Source organism: Scleropages formosus, unplaced genomic scaffold (genome assembly GCF_900964775.1).
Source record: "Scleropages formosus unplaced genomic scaffold, fSclFor1.1, whole genome shotgun sequence".
In the NCBI taxonomy this organism is placed as follows: domain Eukaryota; kingdom Metazoa; phylum Chordata; class Actinopteri; order Osteoglossiformes; family Osteoglossidae; genus Scleropages; species Scleropages formosus.
This window is the reverse complement of record NW_021641044.1, coordinates 1-23,688: the sequence shown is the minus strand read 5'-3', so window position 1 is coordinate 23,688 and position 23,688 is coordinate 1. Positions and strand designations below refer to the sequence as shown.

The window sequence follows — 23,688 nt, the reverse complement described above, 5'->3', positions numbered from 1 at the left end:
TATTGATGATGCTATCAGCTGGCATTATGCCCAGATGGAGCCCATTTTGTCCAGTTTAATTTCTAGTCAGTATCTTGTCTAAAACCATTTCCCCTTTTTTCCACATTAGGGAGCTCGTGGATTCCCAGGAACCCCAGGTCTGCCTGGAATCAAAGGACACAGAGTGAGTATCACCAGTTAATACTTACATATTTAATATTAGTCAGGTCCATCTCCATCAGTTTGAGCAGGACCCCCAGGCCCTTATGCATAATACCACTGGTCTATTTTACCGCATTTTAGCATAGTGTGGGGGGCATGGTGGTGCGGTGGGCTTGGCTGGGTCCCCCTCTTTGGTGGGTCTGAGGTTCAAGCCCTGCTTGGGGTGCCTTGCGGCAGAGTGACGTCCCACCCTGGGTGTGTCCCCTCCCCCTCCAGCCTTGCGCCCTGTGTTGCCGGGTTAGGCTCTGGTTCACCGCAACCCCACTTGGGACAAGCGGTTTCAGACAGCGTGTGTCTGTAGTATAGTGTGTACCTCCCATCTTAACACGTTGCCCTTTTGGCTTTTCTCACAACCCACAACTGGAACTTACTGGTAGGCTTATCAATAATTCAGCCATCAGTTTGTTGATTTATGAATGCCTTGCAGGGTTACCCGGGTCTTGATGGTGCAAAAGGAGAAAGTGGAGCTGCAGGAGCTAAGGTACAACTCCTAATACCTGTGATTCGTAGTCAAATATTGTTTCTCGGCATCTCAAAACTCTGCTTTCTGTGGCTCCTCTGCCACTACATCTCATTCATTCCTTGCTTCTACTCCACAGTTCCCTCCATAACTGTGTCATTCCACTTTTTTATAGAACAACACATCCTGTACCGTATTATCTCCCAGTTTGTCTACCTCGGTCTGCTCCAGCTATTTTTCGCTCATGTTCACATTCTCCAGAACATCCTTGCCTCTTTCAGCACTTCCATCATTTTGTCATCAGTACTAAATTGCCTTCATGTTCTCCGCTTCTCCCTTTGACTCCACTGCTCCAGCATATCCCTCTTTCTGCTCTTCCATCATTACATCTCCATCACTGCTCTCCCGGTTATTCTCTCCACACTGCCCTTTCTCACACTGATGACGTTCTCCACGTTGCTCCTTCTACCAAGCCATTTCTCTCTCTTAGTGATGCTCTTTGTTCTCCCTGCAGGGTGAGGCAGGTTCTTCTGGTGAGAACGGCGCGCCCGGACCGATGGTGAGTAACCCAAACAACATAATTCCGCACTTATCTGCAAGGATGCAGAGCGGTTCAAATGCACTAATCAAGACGAGAGACGAGCTTACAAAGACGTCGAGATCCACCCAGACACACATTTATAATATTACGTTCCATCAGAATTATTTCTCCAGAAATAAATGAACGGTGCACCAAAATCTTATTTATTCACTTTTTGTTTTTCCAATCCTCTCTTTAGGGCCCCCGTGGTCTTCCGGGTGAGAGGGGCCGACCCGGACCTCCCGGGTCTGCTGTGAGTATTCCATTCTATTTCGTTAGACCACCGGTGAAAACTATTGCCTAAGGATTGATCACTTTGCTTACAGTGATTATTGAACATAAGTGGAATTTCGTACACCGCAGCAGCTATGCAGATGTTAACAATAGAATGTGGTGTCGACCACATTTAGTTGGGTCAGTAGCGTCATCGTCCATATTTAGAAAACTTTTGCTTAATTTGGAAATATATCATGTCTTCCATATGGGTTGAATGGTAACGTCAGTCCTCATGCTCTTGGTGCAGTAGTAGGTCTTAATTTATTATACGAGTGGCATATGTTCTATTTTATTTGCCGATGTTTTCAAAGCGAACTTTAGCGTTGGGTTTAATCCGTTGTTTGGCACCGAGTGTCCTGTCAAGGGTTCCTTGTCTTTTGTTCTTCAGGGCTGTGAATCTGCAGCCTTTCAGCGTCATGTTTAGCACCTGAACGACTGCGGTGCCATCTGCCCCAGCTGTGTTGTTACATTTGACTGCAAGGTGTGTTCAGTAAATAAGTACTTTAGCAAACCTGTCTTTTCTCAGGGTGCTCGTGGAAACGATGGCTCTCCAGGCCCCGCTGGCCCCCCTGTGAGTACTGCCCCCACTTTCGTGACCGTTTTTGGATTATTATTGTGTCTCGTATTTTTATTGTAATGGGAGTGCAATATGTTTCCAAATGGTTCAGAGAAGATGGAAAAGCTGCATCTTAAAGCGGAATCTTATGACTCTCTTTTTCTCTCTCTCTACGTCAGGGGCCTGTTGGTCCAGCTGGTGCTCCAGGCTTCCCTGGTTCCCCAGGTGCCAAGGTATGTACTTCATTGCTCTATCTATCTATCTGTCTATCTATCTATCTATCTATCTATCTATCTATCTATCTATCTATCTGTCTGTCTCTCGGTCTCCGTGGCTCTTTCTTTCTCTTTTTTTTGTCTCTCCTTCTCTCTATCCTTCCTTCTCATTCTCTCAGGCTTGGTGTTCATATCGAAGGTTGAATTCCTGGGCTAAACTCCAGGAAGTCTGGGAAGGGGCAAAGATTGGGTTCTTTCAAATGAACACTAAACTTCCAAGAGAAAAGAGACCACAACCAATTGGACAAGACACTGTATTTATAGTTATATGTCTATATATATATATAAATGTATATAAAGCCATAGAGATTGGGAATAAGTGAATTTTAAAGTGCCAAGAAACAGGAAGAAAGACTTCATAGGAAAAGACTGGAAAGAGTGAAACTGGAGAAGGCAGCATGGAAAGAGTTCCCAGCTGTGTGGAAAACCGGAGGGAGAGGGATGTAAGTGTATTTTCACATCTGCTCGCCTGGGACTGATCTCTTTTCCCTGAATAGTTAAGAGAAGTCTCTATGGCCAGCCTCCGCAGCTGTAGGCCCGCTGCAGGTAGTATTTGACGCCACTGCCCTCCAGAATCAGGGAATTTATTTAATGCCTCGGAGGGAGAAATGGGCACGGCTTGGACAGCCTCTCCTCCCAAGGCTGTCTGTCTCGGTAATCCCTTTAAAGGAAAGAAACCAAATGTTCTGGCAGATGCACCTGCATGTGTGCGCACACATGGGAAGCCTGAAGTAAGCAGGCTTTCATTTTAGTGTTTGTCCATGAAAGACTTTCTGTGTAACTTCAGACAGGTACCCCAGTGCTCTTGCAAATCCCGGTTTTGTTTTTTTTTTTTTTTGCCTTCCTTGCTGTCCCTGTTGTGATCATCCTAAGCTGTTACCACAGCAACAGTTCAGGAATATTGCTAGCTTTCCTCTGCTCTGCTCTGTCCTTTTCCTTTTTTTGGTATGTAAATAACATTTTCCCATGTTTTCAATATGGGCCCCTCAGTGGATTCATGCTACAGCCAGATTACACCTCTGCCAGATGGAAGCTAAGTGTTCCCCATAGATGTGAAAAAAGAAATTAGATTACAACTTTAAATTGCACCTTATAACCGTAAGATACATAACAGTGTATTATGTCAAAGTTGTACACTTGTAAAACTGAGCTAAGTAGTGAGGAATTCCATTCAGTGAGTTGCCCCGTGAGTATGATGTCACCACGGCTTGCTCTCATTGGCTGATGGCAGGAGTGGGTGTGTCCATTTGCTGCTTCTGGAATCTGTTATGTGCTGAGCTTTTTGTAATGCATTTATTAGGCACAGTTTGAAAAAAATTGCACTACAACACCAGAAAAATATATAATTTTAAAATAGAAAAGTAGTTTGAAAATAGGTGGGAGAGCACACCCAAGCTTTGCTTTATTTCTTACTGTACGAATGCATTTCGGCAGGATGTCGTCCTCAGCGCACATGTACATTTTGTGAGGAATGACATAATCAGGCTGATATTATGTTATTTTTGCACTCAAAGCTTACACTTACAGCCCTGTATTTTTGTACCCTTGTAGTACAGTCACTTTTTCGCTGCTGCTCTCAGCTGTCGGTCCAGTGACATCATAACTCCTTACATAATCTATGTATTGTATTTATGTCTCCCACCTTTTTCTGACTTGTTGGATGTTTTTTTGGTTTACTGGCACCCAAGCACTCGTTTCTGACACTGATTTGAGCGCAAAAAAAGCTGTACAGCCCAAAAAACGGGTAGATCATTGTCAGCACCTTACAAATCAAACATTGTACATCTCCGTGGCAGAAATCATCAGCTAAATGAATAAAACATAATAAAAAGGAACCTAGATGCTTACGTTACGTTACAGGTACTATATGAGTTTCAGACCTTACAGACCTCTTAGAGAGAAGCATTTACTGTAGTGGAACATGACACAGCCAGTCTTAACTTCATTTATTTGTGCAGAATATTATTTCTTTGTTGAAGCAATGCTGGCAGTCACATTTTAATGGAGACACTCACACAGGCGAGTGTCTGTGACTGTCTGCATCAAAATACAGTTTTGCTTTTGATTCCTTGGCTCCAGTTGACCCCAGACTCTCTGTCATCCCCGTCTAGGGTGAAGCTGGTCCCACGGGTGCTCGTGGACCTGAGGGAGCCCAGGGACCCCGCGGCGAATCCGGAACGCCAGGATCTCCCGGACCTTCTGGTCCTTCTGTAAGTACCTCTGAGAATGGTGAAAACCCTGAAAAGACATAAAACACAGTCAGAATTCAGATTAGCTCTGGCTTAACTGTGGCACAAGTAGATCTATGGTTCACCCTGTAAAGCAGTCCTGTTTCTTACATACTAAGCTCCTTTTAGAAGGACTGTAAGTTTTCAGATGACTTGTGCCATACATGTTGTACGTTATTCTCAAAGTACCACCAACATGTTGGCAGTGTGCAGACACTGAGAACGAAGAGACCCAACAGTTGACATCACCACGCTTAACACACAGCTCACCAAAACCCATTGGCTTATTCTCCTCTTTGTGTTTTGTGCCACTTGGATTCTTAGCCCACACTATAAATCAACGAAAACTTCAAACCTTATATTTGCAGGAAGATTGTAGCCGTGCCATTATAGGTCCTTTAATTTTGTATGTCACAACAGAGCTGTTTCTCTGCAGGGTAACCCTGGTACCGACGGTATCCCTGGAGCCAAGGGATCTGTTGTAAGTACATATACTGTGACCTGTTTTTTTGTGCTCTACTTTCAAAAGAAAGTAATTTTACGAACGAGCGCTCAAAACTAACTGCACAGTTCTTATGCATTTAAATGACTTTATCCTCTGATCATTTTTCTTATCAATTAATAATTTATCTATACTAGATTATACATCCCACCTCAATATGTAGCGGAATAAATATAAAGGCCAAACACAGAGCATTTATGTTGTCTGGTGTCAGCTCTATAGATGTGCACATCTAGGGATATTAAATTAATTAAGCTGCACACTTGGACAGTGTGTTCAACATATTTTCCGAAGGGACAAACACAGACACCAATGCAGCTAAAATCTCCCGGCCTGAAATCCTGCCTCTCAGCGCATTCACGTATAATTAGCAGTCAGACACAACAACAAACACAAAATGCAGCCCAGGGCAGTTCCAAGTCACATTGAGCTGTTTGCTCACGAGACGCTTGCGGAGGAGGAGGCCGGATCAGCGCGCCGCTGCTGCAGGTGATCCGAACCCGGGCTTCAGGCACCTGTATCCGCTTCACAGTCGCTAGTTGTCAGTCTGCCATCGGGTGACACGTTCTCAAATCATAGCGATGTCACCAAAGTCGAGCACAAGATGAACGTGAGAAGGGCCTGTTTGAAAATCACATTATACAAATTAATTTAAATACAACGGAAACGTGAAAATTAACTCGACTAAATTTTCCTGGGCTGCGAAGATGGTCCGTTAAAAAAGATAAATAAATGAAGGAAGTGCATTTGTAACCTTTCATTCCTAATAATTGACCTAATTCCTTGTATCTCAGCACAGGGCACTAATTCAAATTCCCAGTAGAATACAAATACATTGCAAGTTTAATGGGCTCCGTTTTTCATCTCGAGCCAGTTATAATTTGCCATTTTATTTAATTATTTCATAAAATGGAAGAAGATAATCCTCTTAAAATATTGTCAAATAGCTGTAGCGCAAGTGCGTCGAGCCATTTTAAAGGCAGTTTCAAACCGAGGTGCCGGGAAACACAACCGAAAGGAGCGTTTGCTGTTTCAATTGTACTTAAAGCAGCGAGGGGTTGTGCATCATCTCATTCCAGTTGTAGATTCATAAGCAATAAGCTTCCAGACAAAAAACATCTGTTTATTACCAAAATAACTGCTTTTTTTCAATATGTTTTTAAACATCCCTCCCACAGAACCTAATGGCTATAATTATGACCAGCTGCTAAGGTATAAAATATAGCCAGATCCAATAGGTGATGTAACATAGGTTCAAACTCCAAATTTTCTGGAACCGAAAACAAACCTGGCTCAGATAAAGACTTCTTTATTGTCAACGTAGAGTTTCTTTGAAATAGTTTCTTTTTTTTTTTGTATCTCACTAACATATTACATTCTTAAGACAAATGCCTGCCATTTTTATATTTACAAACACGCTGAAATTATTTTATTCATTAACAGTAAGAAATAAGCCCCAATACTGGTATATATCTGTGAAGGTTAATGTAATACTATAGTTCACGGATGGGCGATACGATACTAAAACTAGGGATCACACTTTCTTGGCTAAGGTACAGAGTTATTAAGATGTGTGTTATTATGCAGTAATTTGCTTGGGTAAAATTCACATTACTGTAGTTTTTTGGGAATAAAATGTATTGTGAATTATTATTTATCTGTGGATTATGGCAGCAGTTATTCTCTAGTACATTAAATTCAGTTAAATTAGCCTTTTTTCTCATTATCCAAGTGTAACGTGTGTCACTGCGTGAGAAGAGCGCCCTGTAAAAATAAACTGAATTGAATAACGAAATTCAGTTTTTGCTGCTCCCAGCCTGATGCAACATACAAATACAGAAGATATAATATTGCAAAGGCATTAGTAGCACCAAAGTGCGTCTCTGTTTCGTGCCCTTGGCCTGTGTAAATAGTTGTTACGTATCTTCGGGAAATGAAATTCGCACAGCTTATATTACAGCCAAATGGGCCATTTGGAGATGAAGACTTGATTACAGCTGAGTGAGACTATGTCCCTCCAAACACATCAGGACCGCGCCTGCGAATTTCGCCCAGCCCCGTAGGGATGAAGGAGTGATCCTGGCTTTGTTTTTCACCTGCAGGGAGCTCCTGGTATTGCTGGCGCTCCTGGCTTCCCAGGACCCCGTGGACCCCCTGGACCTCAGGGAGCCACGGGACCTCTAGGGCCCAAAGGGCAGTCGGTGGGTCTCCGTTCTCTCAGTGCTCTTAGGCTGTAGGATGGAGTGTGTTTGATGTGCAGCGTTTGTTGTTTTTTGTCAAGTCCGTGCAATTCAATTGTTTCTACTTTTCTCGCGATCAAATGCCGTCATAAATATTTTTATAACCCAGTCCCGTCGTTGGAAGGTTTTATTCTCTAATAAGTTATTTAACTAGAGATTAGAGAACTTATGACAACGTTAAATGTTAGGCTACAATACGCTGCAGCTGTCACATCTGTCTCTCTGCCCTTTCTTATAGGGTGACCCTGGTATTCCAGGGTTCAAGGGTGAAGCAGGTCCCAAAGGAGAGCAAGTGAGTACTTTTCAGCCCTCTGTTCCCTCAGTGTCAGTCCAGGACATCGGCTCTCAGTTAGTTCTGCCTACCACTGTATGACCAGCTGAGAAAAAACAACAAATATATGAAAATGAAAATGAAAAAAAGTGATCCATTTTCAATTTATTTCGCTTACAGTTTGGAACATACATTTTTGTGTTTAAATGTTGGGTTCCAAAATTCCTTCTCAGACAAAGGTAGTTTATTACTGTCAATGTATTTCAATGCAAAAGGCTTACGTGTTAATATTGTTGCATATTACGTATTGATTACTTAAATATTATATATTAGTTGTCATGCATTACTATATGATACATATTATCTTTCAGATGTTTGAGGTTCTTTAAATTATAAAATAAAAAATAACAGTATACCTGGTCAATCAATAGTATCAGTTATGCATTTTTTACCTTATTAACCTTGTTGTGTGCTGTATGCACATTATTTTCAAGCCCTTATCCTATTAGTGGGATTGGGTTTCTGCCTTCAGTGCATGATATCAATATTCAGTTCCTACTACACTCTGTCCTCAGTGGAGTTGCTGCAATGTAAATGATGGCACATTGACTTTTAAGCATTCTGTTAAATTGACCTACATTTATTCATTTAGCTGGTGCTTTTCTCCAAAGCAGCTTAAAATGTTAAGTTACCTACAGTTGTTTAACCATTTATACATCTGAGTAACTTTAGCAGAGCAATTCAGGGTAAGTACCTTGCTCAAGGGTATTATAGCTGCACATATGAATTGAACCTGTAAGCTTTGGGTCCAAAGGCAGCAGCTTTAATCACTACACTACCAGCTGTCCTCTCAGGCTAATGTAAATTTAACCCAACAGAATTTCTTCAATGTGCAAACAGGAAAACCCTGCCCACACACTTGCTTCAGTTTGGCACTAGTAGGGGCCATGAGTGCCACTCTACATGGGTGATGGACACTTCGCGTGCTTCCCAGAAGGGGACGCTAAACATCATGCCACTCCTTGGGCCCCTGAAGGTTCCCAGAAGAGTTCACCCACTATCAGTCACTATCTATGCCATTGAAAGGTTGTAGCTGTCACAAGCCTATCCCACAAGCATAGGGCACTAGGCTAGGCAGGGTACACCCCAGGTAGGGTGCCTGTCCATTGCAGGACAATCACAAACATTCATTCCACTACACATGTTACGACCATTTTAAAGTCACCCATCTACATGAAATGCCCTGAGCAGTTTTTAAAACCATCTTCAGCTACAGGAAAATGAGAAGAAAACAGTGATTTGCCTTGTTAAAAAATGAATTTTTAAAAATTCTGGCACCGATGTTCACCCTTGAACATGCTAAAGTTTTATTTGCAATCTAAAACTGTTTTGCAAGTAATATCATCCTCAGTGTATGACAAACTTTTCTTTACTACATGGCATAAGTATATGCATAAATAAACCATGAAAAAAAAGGTGTTCTAATACAAAAAAATTCTACTTAAAATACAGAATTCAAGCGGAGAAAAAAATATGCCGTATGTCTGAAAAACTGTTATATTGTTGCTTATTATTATTTATGAGAAAATTAAAAATAGATGTGATTTAAGACTGCAAGACCTATTCGAAGGATGAAGTGCGCGCACTGCAGTTTGTTAAGCCATTTGATGGCAGTTGCGGTATTTGGCCACCAGGGGGTGCTGTTTCTTCGCCGTTCCTCCAGGCACGTGAACTGCTGTAAACAACCTCCAGACCCTGTTTCTGTTCTAAGGCTGATAAAATAATTAGCATGTTTGCTCATCATAGTTCTGTTTCTGAGCTTGGAATATTTGCAGGGATTGCTCTGTTGTCCAGCATTTGACATGCTTCCATGATCTAGGATTAGCCTGAATTTTTGCATAGATTTTCTGTAATTGATAGTTAGATTTGCGTTCAGAAAGAATTTAGTTAATCCTCTGTAATTGCAATGTTTTTCGGCTATTGCATATTATCGCTTTGATGGCGAGCAAAAAAAAATGGTCATGGACAAATTGTGGAACTCCTCGGCACAGCCAAGTTTCTCTGGCTGGTGCTCCGTTGTTGCCAACAGGTGTGAGAGGCATTACTGAGGTATATGTGTGCCTTCCTCATTCAGGGCCCCGCTGGACTTCAGGGTCCTCTTGGCCCAGCAGGAGAGGAGGGCAAGAGGGGACCCAGAGGAGAGCCTGGTGCTGCGGGCCCAATTGGACCTCCTGGCGAGAGAGTGGGTTCTACAATCACACCGTGTATCAGTTACATAGGATGAGCCTTTCACCAGTCTACTACACTGATGACTCTAAGCAGAGACTACCTCATTTTGCCCATATTATCAATTCAGAACACATATCGCATATTAAGTAATTTCCCATAAATCCCAAACTACAAACTTTGCACCAAAAACTGAATCAGAATTATTTTGGGCTGATAATGCAAGTTTTTTTAATTATTTTATATGTATTGAATGCCACAAAAGTATGACACGTAAGCTATGAAATGTACAATCGTTTATCTTGTCATCAAGCATAAAATCCTTTATCTTAAGATAAGTTTCCCTTAAAATTTAAATAACTATTGGTCTACTGTCATAGATCACAATTAACTGCATATGGTCTACACCATAGTGATAACAAGATGTGAGAGGTTTTGTTCTTGGTTGAAATTGCTGCAAAGCTGAAAATCCCTATTCCTTCTGTTTTCAGGGCGCTCCCGGTAACCGTGGTTTCCCAGGTCAGGATGGTGTGGCTGGTCCCAAGGTAGGTGTTGTCATGGCTACATGCCTCAGGGGAGGTCATTTTTCCAATGAGATAGAAAACTGCTGCACAGTGTGAAAAGTCCTGCCCAAAACAGCATGGGGTTTGTTATAATCGTGCTGAGCTTGTATTAGAAAATCAACGAAACGTCTACAAATCAATAAGAAATTATCACTCATCCGCCAACTTTTTCAGGTGAAAGGTTGTCTTATGTACTGACATAGAAAACTGAACAATCTTCGACTGCAGTATTTTACAGGACACTATTGATCCAAGTTTTTTTAAAAAAATTTAAATTCTTTAACAAACGATTACGAAAGTATTCTTACCATACACTTATTTACGTGTTATTTAGAATTTGGCAGCGTGGATGTCTTTCATAATTACACCAAATGTCTAGACTGTAGCCTTCAACTCTCAAGAAGCAGTAAAAGAGTAAACCACGAACTTAAGCAGTTAGTGCCATCAGCAAAAAGTAAATTTGACTTTTTTTTCCTCTGTGACTTATGGGTAAAAGATTCACACTCTTCTGAACAGAAGGTGGCTTAGACTAGTTGTAGGTCGACTTACTAGGTGTGTTTGATTTCTCCTTAAACCGCTTTCACCATGATTGGTATTTATGTATATTGCTTTAATAAAAGTGAAAGTAATGTTGTGGGGTGACACATTCTTACTGGAAGCCAGCACAGTTCATATGTTCCATTTCTTTAATGCAATTAATTTATTTAAACAATTTAATTCTTTCATCCCAACAACAACTCTCACATTACCAACTTAATTCAGTGAAAGATATGAACATATATCTATCTGTGGATGTCTGTCTATATTAAAAATCTCTTGCTTTATGTCTGTCTTTACAGCTAATTTACAAGAGAGGATTAAAACCATTATGTATTTGCATTTTTCTTCCTATGTATTCCAGCAGAATTCATCTTGAGTTATTTGGTGTTTATTTTCTTTGAAATGCCCCCGTAATTCAGCCAGTTGTACTAAAGTCTAGGTGAAGATAAAGACAACAAAAGGATGACTTTTCTATCTCTGGCTGTCTTCCCCACTTCTACAGGGTGCCCCTGGTGAGCGTGGACCTCAGGGTGTGTCTGGACCCAAGGGTGCCACAGGTGACCCAGGCCGCCCTGGAGAGCCTGGTCTGCCTGGAGCAAGGGTAAGTAACATTTGCGGTAGTAACTCAGGTAGCAACCATGTAATGATATATTGCTGTTCTTTAAATGATGTCTCTCTGCGTCCTTTTCACAGGGTCTTACCGGTCGCTCTGGTGATTCTGGTCCTCAAGGCAAAGTTGGCCCATCAGTAAGTTACCATTTCTTGTATCATCTGTGTTGCTTTAGTGTCTCTTCAGTTCATTCGCTCTGTCTTGATTCAAGAAAATTATTCTGTAAACATGTACTTGTCGTTTTCACACCTTCACAACAAGGTTGATGGTCCAGTGAACAGAATGCATGTAGCAGCATGATCATGTTGGTATAGAATGTCTAGAATACCTGGTAAAGAACTCACATTTCTTTTTATACTTTCACCTTCCCAAACAGACCAAATGAAACGATCCACACTCCAGCCCACCCATTAGAGTCCATTTTCTCTGAGTGCTGTCTTTTACCTCTTCAAGGGTGCTCCTGGTGAGGATGGCCGCCCTGGACCTCCTGGTCCCCAAGGAGCACGCGGTCAACCTGGTGTGATGGGCTTCCCTGGGCCCAAGGGAGCCACCGTGAGTCTTTCTTAGCTCACTGAAAAAAGAAAATAGCCATTCAGGGGTTGTCACTGGAGGTCATACTGACCAGAGTTTGCTCACTTTCTCCCTCCAGGAGAGTAAATTGATGTATGTCACCATATCTGAATATGGATAACGTGAGCTAATGCAGAACGTGTGTTAATATTGTTCGCGCTTTATTTCTATAATTACCTCTTCAACAATATGAATTCCTCTCTGATCAGGGTGAGCCTGGCAAACCAGGGGAGAAAGGACTGGCTGGTGCTCCAGGTCTCAGAGTAAGTGATTTTTCTGCCTTCCTGTACCCAAAGGGTGATCTGTATTTTGAATAATTAATAAATGAACCTCTGCATCAGTTTAGCTTGATATCAGTCCTTTTTTAAGTTGCTTGGTTAATTTATAAAGGATTTGTGATATCACTGGTAAACAATGAGGAGGTGTAGATTATGACGTCAGTAGGTTATGAACCTTAGTTGCACATCTTTCTGGTGTCACAGCAGTTGTATCTCGGAGACAAACCCATGTGTATTATAGGCCCAGTGATCTGTGAACTTGCCATTTTAATTACAGCTATCAGACCTAACTCCCCACCAAAGAGACTGTGCCTTCTGGCTGTGACTGATAAGATGCTTTTCCCACAGGGTCTGCCTGGGAAAGATGGTGAGACCGGTGCTGCCGGCCCCCCTGGCCCAGCTGTAAGTTCTCCTATAACATTTATCTCTCCCCTGCTTGATCAGATACCTGCCTTATCTTCTCATTTCCTCACACCAGCAAACCCGTGAACTGGTCATTATCCCTTTGCTCTCAGGAGAGCACAATTATTCAGCTCTTTTAAACTTCCAACACATCTGAAAAAAAAAAAAAAAAAAAAAACGTAATGGTTTTCCCGCACTGACAGTTTAATACTGAAAATAACCGTGTTTCAGACACACTCTGATGTAGGCGATCCTTTATGAAATGTAGCTGGTAATTTTCCCACACTGTAATTTGTACTTCTGATCACAAGGCTGACCACTGAGTTTAATTTTAGTGATGCTGTCATTGTCCGCTTTCATGTACGATGAAATGTGTCATATATGTGAGGGGCTACGTTGTTGACCCTGATCACATATCAGTTCAAAACTGTCCAGCTACCCTTCTTCTTAAGAAGGTCACTTTCAAAGATGTTAATGTCAGCAGTCATAATAATGGTTGTGTTTTAACGCTTCTTCTTGATTCATCCTGATTCCATTTTATCGTATCAGGGACCTGCCGGAGAGAGAGGAGAACAAGGTCAGCCTGGACCCTCTGGGTTCCAGGTGAGCATGATACATGTCGTTGTGCCATAGTGTATCACAAACCATAGACATCCTATTGATAGTATCAGGTGCATTCACTTGACCAGGTGATTAAAAATATATGTTTATTGTGTTATTTATTATTTGTTTTTATCTCTCAGTACTGATCCCTCTGCTTTTTTATAGGGTCTTCCTGGACCTCCTGGCCCCCCTGGTGAGGGAGGCAAGCCTGGTGACCAGGTAAGGAAGTCTGTAATCGTGTGACACATCAGCAATTCCATACAGAGATTTAATACAGCAAATAAATTAATTGATTTCTTAATGGAAAATATAAGGGTAACATGTAGCGTAGCTTTTAATGACACTGGATATGTACTTTGATGGTTGCCAGTTTTAATCCCCCTCCCACCACTATTGTTGTACCTTCCAATAAGTGATAAAATATAATTCTTGACTGTGGTTTCCTTTACAAGGACCCAAGCTGCAGGTTTGTAACCAAACTATGCACAGGAATGTGCTATTATAGGGACGGCTGGTAGCGTACTGGTTTGCGCTACTGCCTTTGGCCTCAAAACTTGGAGGCTGGATTCCCACCTTGAGCTGTAGTACCCTTGGGCACTTACCCTAAATTGCTCCAGTGAAATTACCTAGCTGTATCAATGGGCAAATAATTCTAAGTACCATAACACTAATAATAATAATAATAATAAGAGAGGTGCAATGATAAATGAACTCATTCGAGTCCCCACTGTCCTATACTACCAACAGTGCTGAGGCAGCCCAGGAAACGGATTGACCTCTGTTACTGTGGGTGCGAGGGATAACACTCTTCCCTTGCTTACTCATAGCCAAACCTTTGCTCACTCAATGCCTTCAGTGTAATCCCATGGAACCATACACCTTTAAGTGTGTTACCTCATCAGTTGAAACCTTTAGTCCAGTAGGAGGACCCAAAGGTTGCAGGTTCAATTCCCACCTCTGACTGTTGTACTGTTGAGCAAGGTACTTACCCTAAATTGCTCCAGTAAAATTACCCAGCTGTATAAATGGGTGAATATTGTAAGTAGCTTAACATTGTAAGTCACTTTGGAAAATAACATCTGCTAAATGAATAAATGTAAATGTAGATGGCCCACCAGACTATAAGTGTTTCCAAAGATTTCTCCGATACCAAAATGCAGCAAACCAATGGGTCAAGGCTTCTCGCAGAGATATAAGATTTGACATATACAGAGAAAAATTGTAAAAAAACTAAAAATTACCATAATTTTTCTTTAATAAAACACGTTTAGAATCAGCTGATTATATTTATGTTTTCAGTTTTATTCTAAAGAAAAATAAATAAGTTCTGCTTGGGGGATTTTGGATTAAAATCACCTGCCTGTTGAAAGAATGTATGTGGCGACTTCACGTTTGAGTCCTGGTCTGATTTGTTGTTTTGGGCTACACTGTTAATAATGTACATTTAATTTCAAGTGTTAAAATTTTCTTCTCAATGCAGGGTGTTCCTGGAGAGGCTGGGGCTGCTGGTGCAACTGGACCCAGAGTGAGTCCAGACACACTATCTTTGTGTCTTCTTCATTCCTTTACTAAACCACAGTTTCACTCCGCTGTACACTCAGAATAACAGTGAACTTTCTCGCAGGGTGAGCGTGGTTTCCCTGGAGAGAGAGGAAGCGCTGGACCTCAAGGCTTACAGGGGCCTCGCGGGCTGCCCGGAACTCCTGGAACTGATGGACCGAAGGTGAGGAAGCCACTGACGTGCATTAATACCATCAAACACATTACTGGAATGTACTTCAAGTGAAATATTCTAATGGTACCAGTGTACTGGGTATTTCTCTCAGGCTTTTAAAGATTCGATTCTGTACTACAAGTCATTCTGTATAGCCAATACAAAATACTATATACAGCACAGTAAAGCATCTTTTTCCTCTGTCTTCAGCTAGTACCTCTTTGTTAACTAAGAGTACAATAGTTATACCTTATTACTTTGCATTATGTTGTTCAGTGAGCCATTGAATGTTTTCATCATGATGTCAAAGTGAGGTGTTAGGGTTAGGTGTTAAGTGCTCACACACAGCCTTCATCTGCTTTAACTGAAGCACATTAACAAAGTTGTTCTTTTCACCCATCTAATTAATTGGGGGTGATGTTCAGAGGTCTGGGAACAGACTTGGGGAGGCAATAAATACCCAGGAGAACTGCAGTTACATATGAAACTATCTACCACATGGTTGCTTGCGTTTGTCTTGTTCCTGTAGGTGTTTCCCTCCCTCTAGTGGCACTGAATCCTTACTTATCCGTGACTGTTACAGGGAGCCATTGGGCCAGGCGGCCCCCCGGGTGCTCAGGGACCTCCTGGCCTTCAGGGCATGCCTGGCGAAAGAGGACCTTCTGGTATTCCTGGACCTAAGGGTGACAGAGTGAGTGACAAATATCTCAAAAAGTCCACTTTCACCTCCTCACTTTATAAATTAATATACAGCATATGTTGATTTATTTATTCGCTTGTTTTCCCTCAGTAATATTAAGTTCAATGTACGAAATGCTGTTCTCGAAATATTTTACTGAAATCTCAGTCTTTACTTTCTGGCTGCTGTTACACTAGTTTTAAGAAGGTGGTTTACTTTATTGTCAACTCAGACCAGCTCAATATTTTTTGATGTGACTGGAAGTGCTGATGGCACTCTGTCTGTCCCACAGGGTGACAACGGTGAGAAAGGACCTGAGGGCGCGCCTGGAAAAGATGGCTCCAGAGTTAGTATTGATCTGTTCTGCTCATCCTGCTCCTTTGGCCCTCAGATGATGCCCAGTAATGGAAAGATATTTTCTCTGACTCTTTAGATATCCGTTCAAGGGAAAGGAATATTCCTCAGTCTTTAAAAAAAAAAAAAAATGGGATTTTGGAATTCAAAATCTTATGGGATCTTGATTCTAGTAGAAAAAATGAAGATTCAGTTAGAAAGCTATTTGTATAGTAATCCACTGGTATGACAGACAATGCCAAATGTAGGAAGTTCTCCATGAGCATGATATTAGTGATTCAAAGAAACCAAATAGCTTGCTTAACAAAGCATTAAGTTGTTGGTTTGATGGCAAAAATAGTTATTTTAGATATTATATAGAAATATTTTTATGCATTTAGCTGGTGTTTTTTTCTACAAAGCAGCTATGTTGCACTGCTTACAATGATTTACCCATTCATACAGCAGGATAATTTTTCCTAGAGCAAGTTAGTGTAAGTACATTGCCCAAAGGTAACATAGGAGGTGGTGGGATTTGAACCTAAGTCCTTCAAGTGGAAGGGTCCTGCTGCCTCCTGCCATATAGCTTACATGAAACATTGGCACTTACAGGCTTTTCTTGTTCTTTAAGGGGTTAACCGGCCCAATTGGTCCTCCTGGTCCAGGTGGTCCCAACGGTGAGAAGGTAATTATTCCTGTTGAATTAATCATTTTTTTCAGGGTAGTTAATTTTACACCTCAGTGTCTCTCCATAAATAAATGTCTGACTTCTCCACTCTTTCACTCTGTCCTTCCCCAGGGTGAATCCGGACCTGCTGGTCCCCCTGGAGCTCCTGGTACTCGCGGTGCACCTGTGAGTGCTCTTCTCTCTCCTGGACATGCAGTTTTTTGTTGCTAGCTGAACGAACTATACATGTTAATGTACAGCCTGTACGAAAAGGAGCTGTTCTGCATTATCCGGGAGTCTCAGCGCTGCTGCTAGATTAGCAGTATTTCCTTAATCAATAAATCACACCTACCCTTCCCTGAATATTTGTTCTGCGCGCACCTTATCTATGGCAAGTTATGATTTTACGTTTTACATGTTTACAATGCAGACATGCTGTGTACTCAGACGTTCCGGTCAGGATTCAAACCTAGAAGGCTCATATCACTGTCAGGTTTTAGAACTGGAAAAAATACCGTGCGCACTGTGTCTGTTTCCTCTCAATGGAAGCGCAATACTCTCTGCTTTTGGTTGCCGTAGAAACAGCTAAGGTCCCAAAAAGTTCACCCAAAAAAAATGTGTGTGTGTCTGTGTCTCTGTGTGTGTGTGTGTGTCTGTGTAGCTGCATTGTTGATATGATTATTTTGTTAATGTCACTGATGGGTCACATCCTCGCTCTTCTCTCTGCAGGGTGACCGTGGTGAGACTGGTCCCCCTGGGCCTGCTGGCTTTGCTGGTCCTCCTGTAAGTATGACCGTCATGAGGGCACACCTTCATTTTGTCAGTAATAGGTCCCGAAAGATGCAAGGTTTTATAAGCATTATGATCATGATGATAATCATTATTATAAGGAGTAAGCAATACATTATGATAAGTTCTGAAGATCACTGGCTAAAATGTTAAATTATTTTGTACTCCTTCTTCAGTCTCCCATCACATACATGCAGGTATCTTATGAAAAAAACTATAAATCATTATTCCCTGTTCTGGCCATTCTTGCATACAGTTAAAATACTAAAAGACAGAAAATTTGTTTATTCTTCGATCAGTCAGAGGGGTTCAATCTGATTGGGTATAAAAGGGAAACTTGATCATTTCACCTTTCTTTCCCACCCAAGGGTGCAGATGGTCAGCCTGGAGCTAAGGGAGATCAAGGTGAGGTTGGACAGAAGGGTGATGGCTGGAGCACCTGGCCCCCGGGACCTTCTGGAGCCCCAGGGCCACAGGTTAATTTTCACCCCTTACCTGTGAAAGTATAAAATTATTCTTCTCTGCTGTATGTTAGGTGAAGCCTTGTCACTTCCTGCGGTAGTAGTACATCTTGATTCGTAAAGATTGCAGGCTGACAGTTGTCTGGGTTATCAATTGAAAGCAATTTCTTTTCACTGTAATTGCCTCTCCTGTGATGATCGAAGATAGGGCTAAAAATGATTTCCATTGCTGTATTTGTTATGTAAGGGAGGAAAACAGACTTCACTGTGTGCTACAGTGTGTAACCATCATTGTTTCACTTCTGGTTACGCAATGTGACATTTACGGTACAGAATGCATTCACAGGAGGAAGAAAAAAGCTGAACACTGCACTATGTGCGTAGTTTTTAAACTTGTGTCTTTTCCTTTATTCCAGGGTCCCACAGGTGTATCTGGACCCAAAGGTGCCCGTGGTGCACAAGGACCCCCTGTGAGTAAATCTCAGCACCCTTATGGTCATTAACACTAATAGATAGCTGCTCCTAGATTTAGGATGTGTTTTTAGAATGAAAAAATGTTGTTGACAGTGATTCATTACAGTTCTAAATCTCTGCATAGATGGACATTAATATTATAATATCATCTTATATTTTTTCAGAGCCATTGCCTAAATCTGCTCAGTTTAATTAACTGTTTTATGGTAAGAAATATATTTTGATCTGTATCTTAATCGCTCTCATTCCTTTCCACCATGATAGGTGCAACCGGATTCCCTGGTGCAGCAGGCAGAGTCGGACCCCCTGGTCCCAACGTAAGTTGCAGAGTCCCGTTTCTGAACCTGCAATCTCCTCTTCATTCTACTCAAAAATCCCTTAGTTCACCTATAAAATCACCTTGACAATTCTGTGTGTAATGTAGATGGCCCTTTCTTTTGGTGTTTGGCATCCTTGTTCAAAGGGTGAAGTTGTGTTATCACATCATTCACATCATAAATGTTAGTCTTATATTATAGATTTTTTAGGTCTTCGGAAAGGAACATCTACATACAGCTACATGAGGATGTGTACAGCCTAACCTTCTCCTTATCTACCCTTCTTATGACATTATCCGTGGAAAATATTTTAACAGAGTCATTGTCAAGGAATACAGTTTCATTTAGCGCAGCATACAGTATAGTTAAAATGCATTAATTTTTACATCTATATGCTTAGCAAATATCTTTGCTTATATAAATAGATCAAGGGTTAATTTAGATTATTTTTACTTATAGTGCATACCACATGCATGCTGTTATTACTACATACAGTATATTCTGATTATTAATTTCATAGACATCAGATTTTGTGCCAGGTGAGAAAATTTCTATTTATTCATTTGGTGTATCTTCAAAATGCGGTCTGTGACGGCTGTAGATTCCAGTCCTTTGAAGCAAATGTGAGCTTGTTTTAATAAACAAGGAATGTTACAGTAATGCATCAGTGCTCCATCTGATCATTTACTTCATAGCAAAACGTTCTGTGTGTATTTATAATACAGAAGAAAAGGTCATTTGTTTTTTTGTAATGCAAAACAATTATAGTACAGCAGAAAAAGGGTGCAGTGTGAACTCTTTATTGCCTAATTAAGGTCCCAGAAATAGTCTGTATATGATATAACTAAGGTCAAGCACTGCTTTTGAATTTCTCTGAAAATGTGGTAATGGAAAAAAAAAATGTATTGGTCATTGTTTTCATGATGATGATTATGATTACAATTGCACAGATGATGATGATGATGATTATGATGATGAGAATCATTATTATTGTTATAGCTGTTGTTCTTATTGTTTTTCTTGTTGTGGTTAACAGTGTGTATATTATGCTGTGCTTAGGACGAAAGGGGAATGGACATGATGACACACTACTGATATTCCCCTTGTTCCCTGCTAGGGTAATCCTGGTCCTGCTGGCCCTGCTGGTCCTCCTGGAAAAGATGGCCCCAAGGGTGTCCGTGGTGATGGTGGCCCCCCAGGTAGACAGGGAGACCCTGGGCTTCGAGGTCCTGCTGGCACACCTGGAGAGAAAGGAGAGCCTGGAGAGGATGGACCCCCTGTGAGTCCACAGTACAATTTCTCTTAGGTTTACTGTGGTAATCCGTAGTGTGGGTTGCATTAGTTCCTCATCCTTCATTTTCTCTCTGGCTCTGAATTGATGGCTGAGGTCCATTGATCACGCAATCAAGACTGTATTGTGACAGTAAAACGAGAGCACTCAGCTTCTACTCACAGAACAGCTGTAATCTCATCTAAAGCACCCCACCAGTCTTATATGTTCAGTCTGATGCCAATGTCATTGCAGTGCTTTCTTCCAGTGTCTGTCCTACTGTATTCCACCAAGACACATTCTTAATACAGTCCCAAAAGAAATATGTCGGTCTTTACATGTTAATAAGTACTGTAACTTATGAACCACAGCATATTTATTTATTTACTGTAATAATTATTTGTCAGATATATTTTACATAAGGGGGGATGCGGTGGCGCAGTGGGTTGGACCGCAGTCCTGCTCTTTGGTGGGTCTGGGGTTCGAGTCCCGCTTGGGGTGCCTTGCGACGGACTGGCGTCCCGTCCTGGGTGTGTCCCCTTCCCTCTCCGGCCTTACGCCCTGTGTTGCCGGGTAGGCTCCGGTTTCCCGTGACCCCGTGAGGGACAAGCGGTTCTGAAAATGTATGTGTGTGTGTGTATTTTACATAAGTCAGTATTTGTGTTTTCTGCACAATGTAAAAGTTATATGTTTTATACGTGAATAACTAATTGTCTCACTGTTTGTCACCAGGGTCCAGATGGTCCCTCTGGCCCACAGGGTCTGGCTGGACAGCGTGGTATTGTTGGTCTGCCTGGACAGCGTGGTGAGAGAGGTTTCCCTGGCCTTCCTGGTCCCTCTGTAAGTAACACATTTCCACACACTTAAATAAATACAAAGACACAAGCACACAATCATGAAGAAACTGTGTGTAACAACAAGAGCCCCCAGTTCATCAGCTGACCTATAAATATTATCAAAATATAGTGGTCTATATCACAAAGTACAGTATGCATTTATAGATTCAAATTCCTAGGCCACAGTAAAAGCAACCATAAATCCGTATATCAAGTTAGGTCATTTCATCTGTATTTCAATTTATGCGACACCAGAATGTAATAGTGATGCTCAAAATGTGTTTAATGTTCATGCAGCAAGAAGAATGGGTGAAGAGTTGAAATGCATTCATCGGTTGGCTCAGATATATTCAGTCATTTGAATAATGCCTACATGTTTTAAGCAATGACACCCTTTGGCCCTTCTTCTCAGGGTGAACCTGGCAAGCAAGGTGCTCCGGGTACAGCAGGTGACCGTGGACCCCCTGGGCCTGTGGGACCCCCTGGATTGACTGGTCCTGCTGGAGAGCCTGGAAGAGAAGTCAGTCTTTGTACTTCTACAACACGTCTGTGCTATGTCACCATGGCATGGGAGCGTTTCAGTATTCAAAACAACTTAGTCTAGACCAGTAAAATCCCTACACATCAAAAGACCACAAAACACAGTACTGATTCAGCCTGATCAAAACTGAGAAAAATCCTTGAGTACTGCAAGAGCTAGTATGAATGATAATAGACTGCTGTAGTCCAAAGAGGTAGGTCTTGTCTTTCAGATAGAGAGCATCAGTGATGATGCAGCTCTGGTATCTGTTGGCAACTTATTTCCCAGTTGGTAATTTTGGAAGGAAAAGGCTATTGGCAAACAGCAGGATCTTGAGTCTGAATGTTATCAAGACACCAAAGGTAGCAGGTGGCCAGGAGCTGAAGTGGTGAGAGCACAGTATGTGAGAACCAGGGTCTTAAATTTAATCTGCCTTTGATGGGGAGTAAGAAGTGTGAGGTACAAAACAGTGGGTACTTTGAATATACCAGGGTATAGAGTTGTGTGTTAGCTGCAGGGGCTGCACAGCTGAAGCAGGGTGGCCATCCAGCAGGGAGTTTCAGTAATCCAGTTTAGACTGGACCAGGACCTTGAGCAGCAGCTTCTCACTAATAATGCTGAATAAAAACATGATTTTGTGGATTTTGTGATCATAATAGTGGCAGGAGCAGATCACAGGAATGAGCTGGTAGAATGACAGAGATGTGATCAGTTTAACACCAAGGCAACTTCAAGATGGATGAGAAGGGAGAAATGGTGACAGTATCAGTATCTACACAAAACTGTGAGTATCAAAGGCAGGAAAGGTGAAAATGGAAAGCACAGTGTGTCGTCTTTACAGAAGTTCTCCTTCTAGTGATTCACATCTGTCCAGATAGTGTGTGTTGGTCGTAGATATTCATTAGACACATGAGAATTACAGAGAGGAGTGAGAGGAAGACGTGGTTCTCGTCAGCATAGCAATGGCAGGAAAAATGGATATATACAAGAGAAGAGGTCCCAGTATCGAACCTTAAATGAGATTTAGAGAGGAACAGGTACCCTATCTTAAGGCGTAAATATGAATTCAAAATATTCAGATTCACTGGAGTTCTAAATTTCCTTGTTTCATGCAATTCAGTTGGTGCAAAGAGGTTTCCTTGAAAAGACGGATGGATATTTTGCCTGAAGGTTACAGCAATATACTGAAACATTAATTAAGTGGTGTTAAATAATCAGTTTGTAATTTCTTGTAAGTGCTCAAACATCTGTGTTGTCCCACAGGGCAACCCTGGGTCTGATGGGCCCCCAGGTAGAGATGGTGCCACTGGAATCAAGGTGAGCCTTGTCTGGATCCACATTTACACTATGTATACTTAACTTATATCTATAAATAAAAATATGTACCATGACACCTTATTGCAATAATTGTCCATTTTTATACTCACTTCAACCATGTGCAATATGGCACAAACCATTAATTATCTTCTCCCTTCCCTACAGGGTGACCGAGGTAACACTGGTCCTGCTGGTGCTCCAGGAGCCCCAGGTGCACCTGGAGCCCAGGTCCGTGGGTCCCACTGGCAAGCAGGGAGACAGAGGAGAGGCTGTGAGTACCAAATCTCTTCTCTTCAGACTTGATAAGAGGATTTTCGAACCAATGGTAGCCTCACCTGTAGACCAAAAGTGTACAAATCACTGATGTGTGCGCAGCAGATCTTCAGGAGAGACAAACTGTGAAAATCTGAAAATCAGGCAGAGGTGATTCCCTGCTTCCTGCATGACAGGGAGGAAAAAGAACCTGGTGGGCTTCAGACTGACGTCAGAGTGACCAAGGTGTTTATCTTATGTGGAAATCCATCCTGGAAAATGCATTGTAAGAGGCACAGAGACTCATGAGTAAACATGAGAGCAGGACAATAGATCTTACAGAAATGAATGTGCCTCAACCTGCAAAGAATGATTCAGAAAGCGGGTTGTGAGAAGTGAAAATAGCATCCCAGAAGATTGCCTTGTGGACAGTTCTGAAAAAGAAGGCTGGTAGTCTTGATTTCAAGAGGACTGGGAAATGTTCTTCTAAGAGGATTAAGTCAGCACTTTGGAGGTCCAAACAGAGATTGCAGAATGGGTCCAAGGATGTAGAAAGCCTGTAAAAGGTGCGGGGATTGGAAAATACAGTTTTGCTTTTAGACCTCGGATACCAGTGGAGTGATTTGGTGTCAATTAAAGACTGAACAACAGTAATCCTTCTACTCTGAGAGATAATGA

The 23,688-nt window shown here is 41.7% G+C and overlaps 1 protein-coding gene across 1 annotated transcript in view; it reads left to right on the top strand.

Moving 5' to 3' along the window:
* LOC114909763 (collagen alpha-1(II) chain-like) overlaps window positions 1-23,029 on the top strand; it is a gene marked incomplete at its 3' end in the record, with an annotated part of 39,213 nt that extends 16,184 nt beyond the window's left edge. Inside the window, 35 exon segments of the mRNA XM_029249556.1 lie at window positions 110-163; window positions 629-682; window positions 1,176-1,220; window positions 1,441-1,494; window positions 2,044-2,088; window positions 2,253-2,306; window positions 4,460-4,558; window positions 5,013-5,057; window positions 7,181-7,279; window positions 7,557-7,610; window positions 9,724-9,831; window positions 10,307-10,360; window positions 11,421-11,519; window positions 11,612-11,665; window positions 11,982-12,080; window positions 12,308-12,361; window positions 12,725-12,778; window positions 13,328-13,381; window positions 13,547-13,600; window positions 14,862-14,906; window positions 15,006-15,104; window positions 15,679-15,786; window positions 16,067-16,120; window positions 16,739-16,792; window positions 16,907-16,960; window positions 17,504-17,557; window positions 17,932-18,039; window positions 18,441-18,498; window positions 18,763-18,815; window positions 19,933-20,094; window positions 20,818-20,925; window positions 21,334-21,441; window positions 22,705-22,758; window positions 22,924-22,979; window positions 22,981-23,029. Coding sequence (XP_029105389.1) covers window positions 110-163; window positions 629-682; window positions 1,176-1,220; window positions 1,441-1,494; window positions 2,044-2,088; window positions 2,253-2,306; window positions 4,460-4,558; window positions 5,013-5,057; window positions 7,181-7,279; window positions 7,557-7,610; window positions 9,724-9,831; window positions 10,307-10,360; window positions 11,421-11,519; window positions 11,612-11,665; window positions 11,982-12,080; window positions 12,308-12,361; window positions 12,725-12,778; window positions 13,328-13,381; window positions 13,547-13,600; window positions 14,862-14,906; window positions 15,006-15,104; window positions 15,679-15,786; window positions 16,067-16,120; window positions 16,739-16,792; window positions 16,907-16,960; window positions 17,504-17,557; window positions 17,932-18,039; window positions 18,441-18,498; window positions 18,763-18,815; window positions 19,933-20,094; window positions 20,818-20,925; window positions 21,334-21,441; window positions 22,705-22,758; window positions 22,924-22,979; window positions 22,981-23,029 — 2,457 coding nt within the window.
* Between the last annotated feature and the right edge of the window lie 659 nt (window positions 23,030-23,688).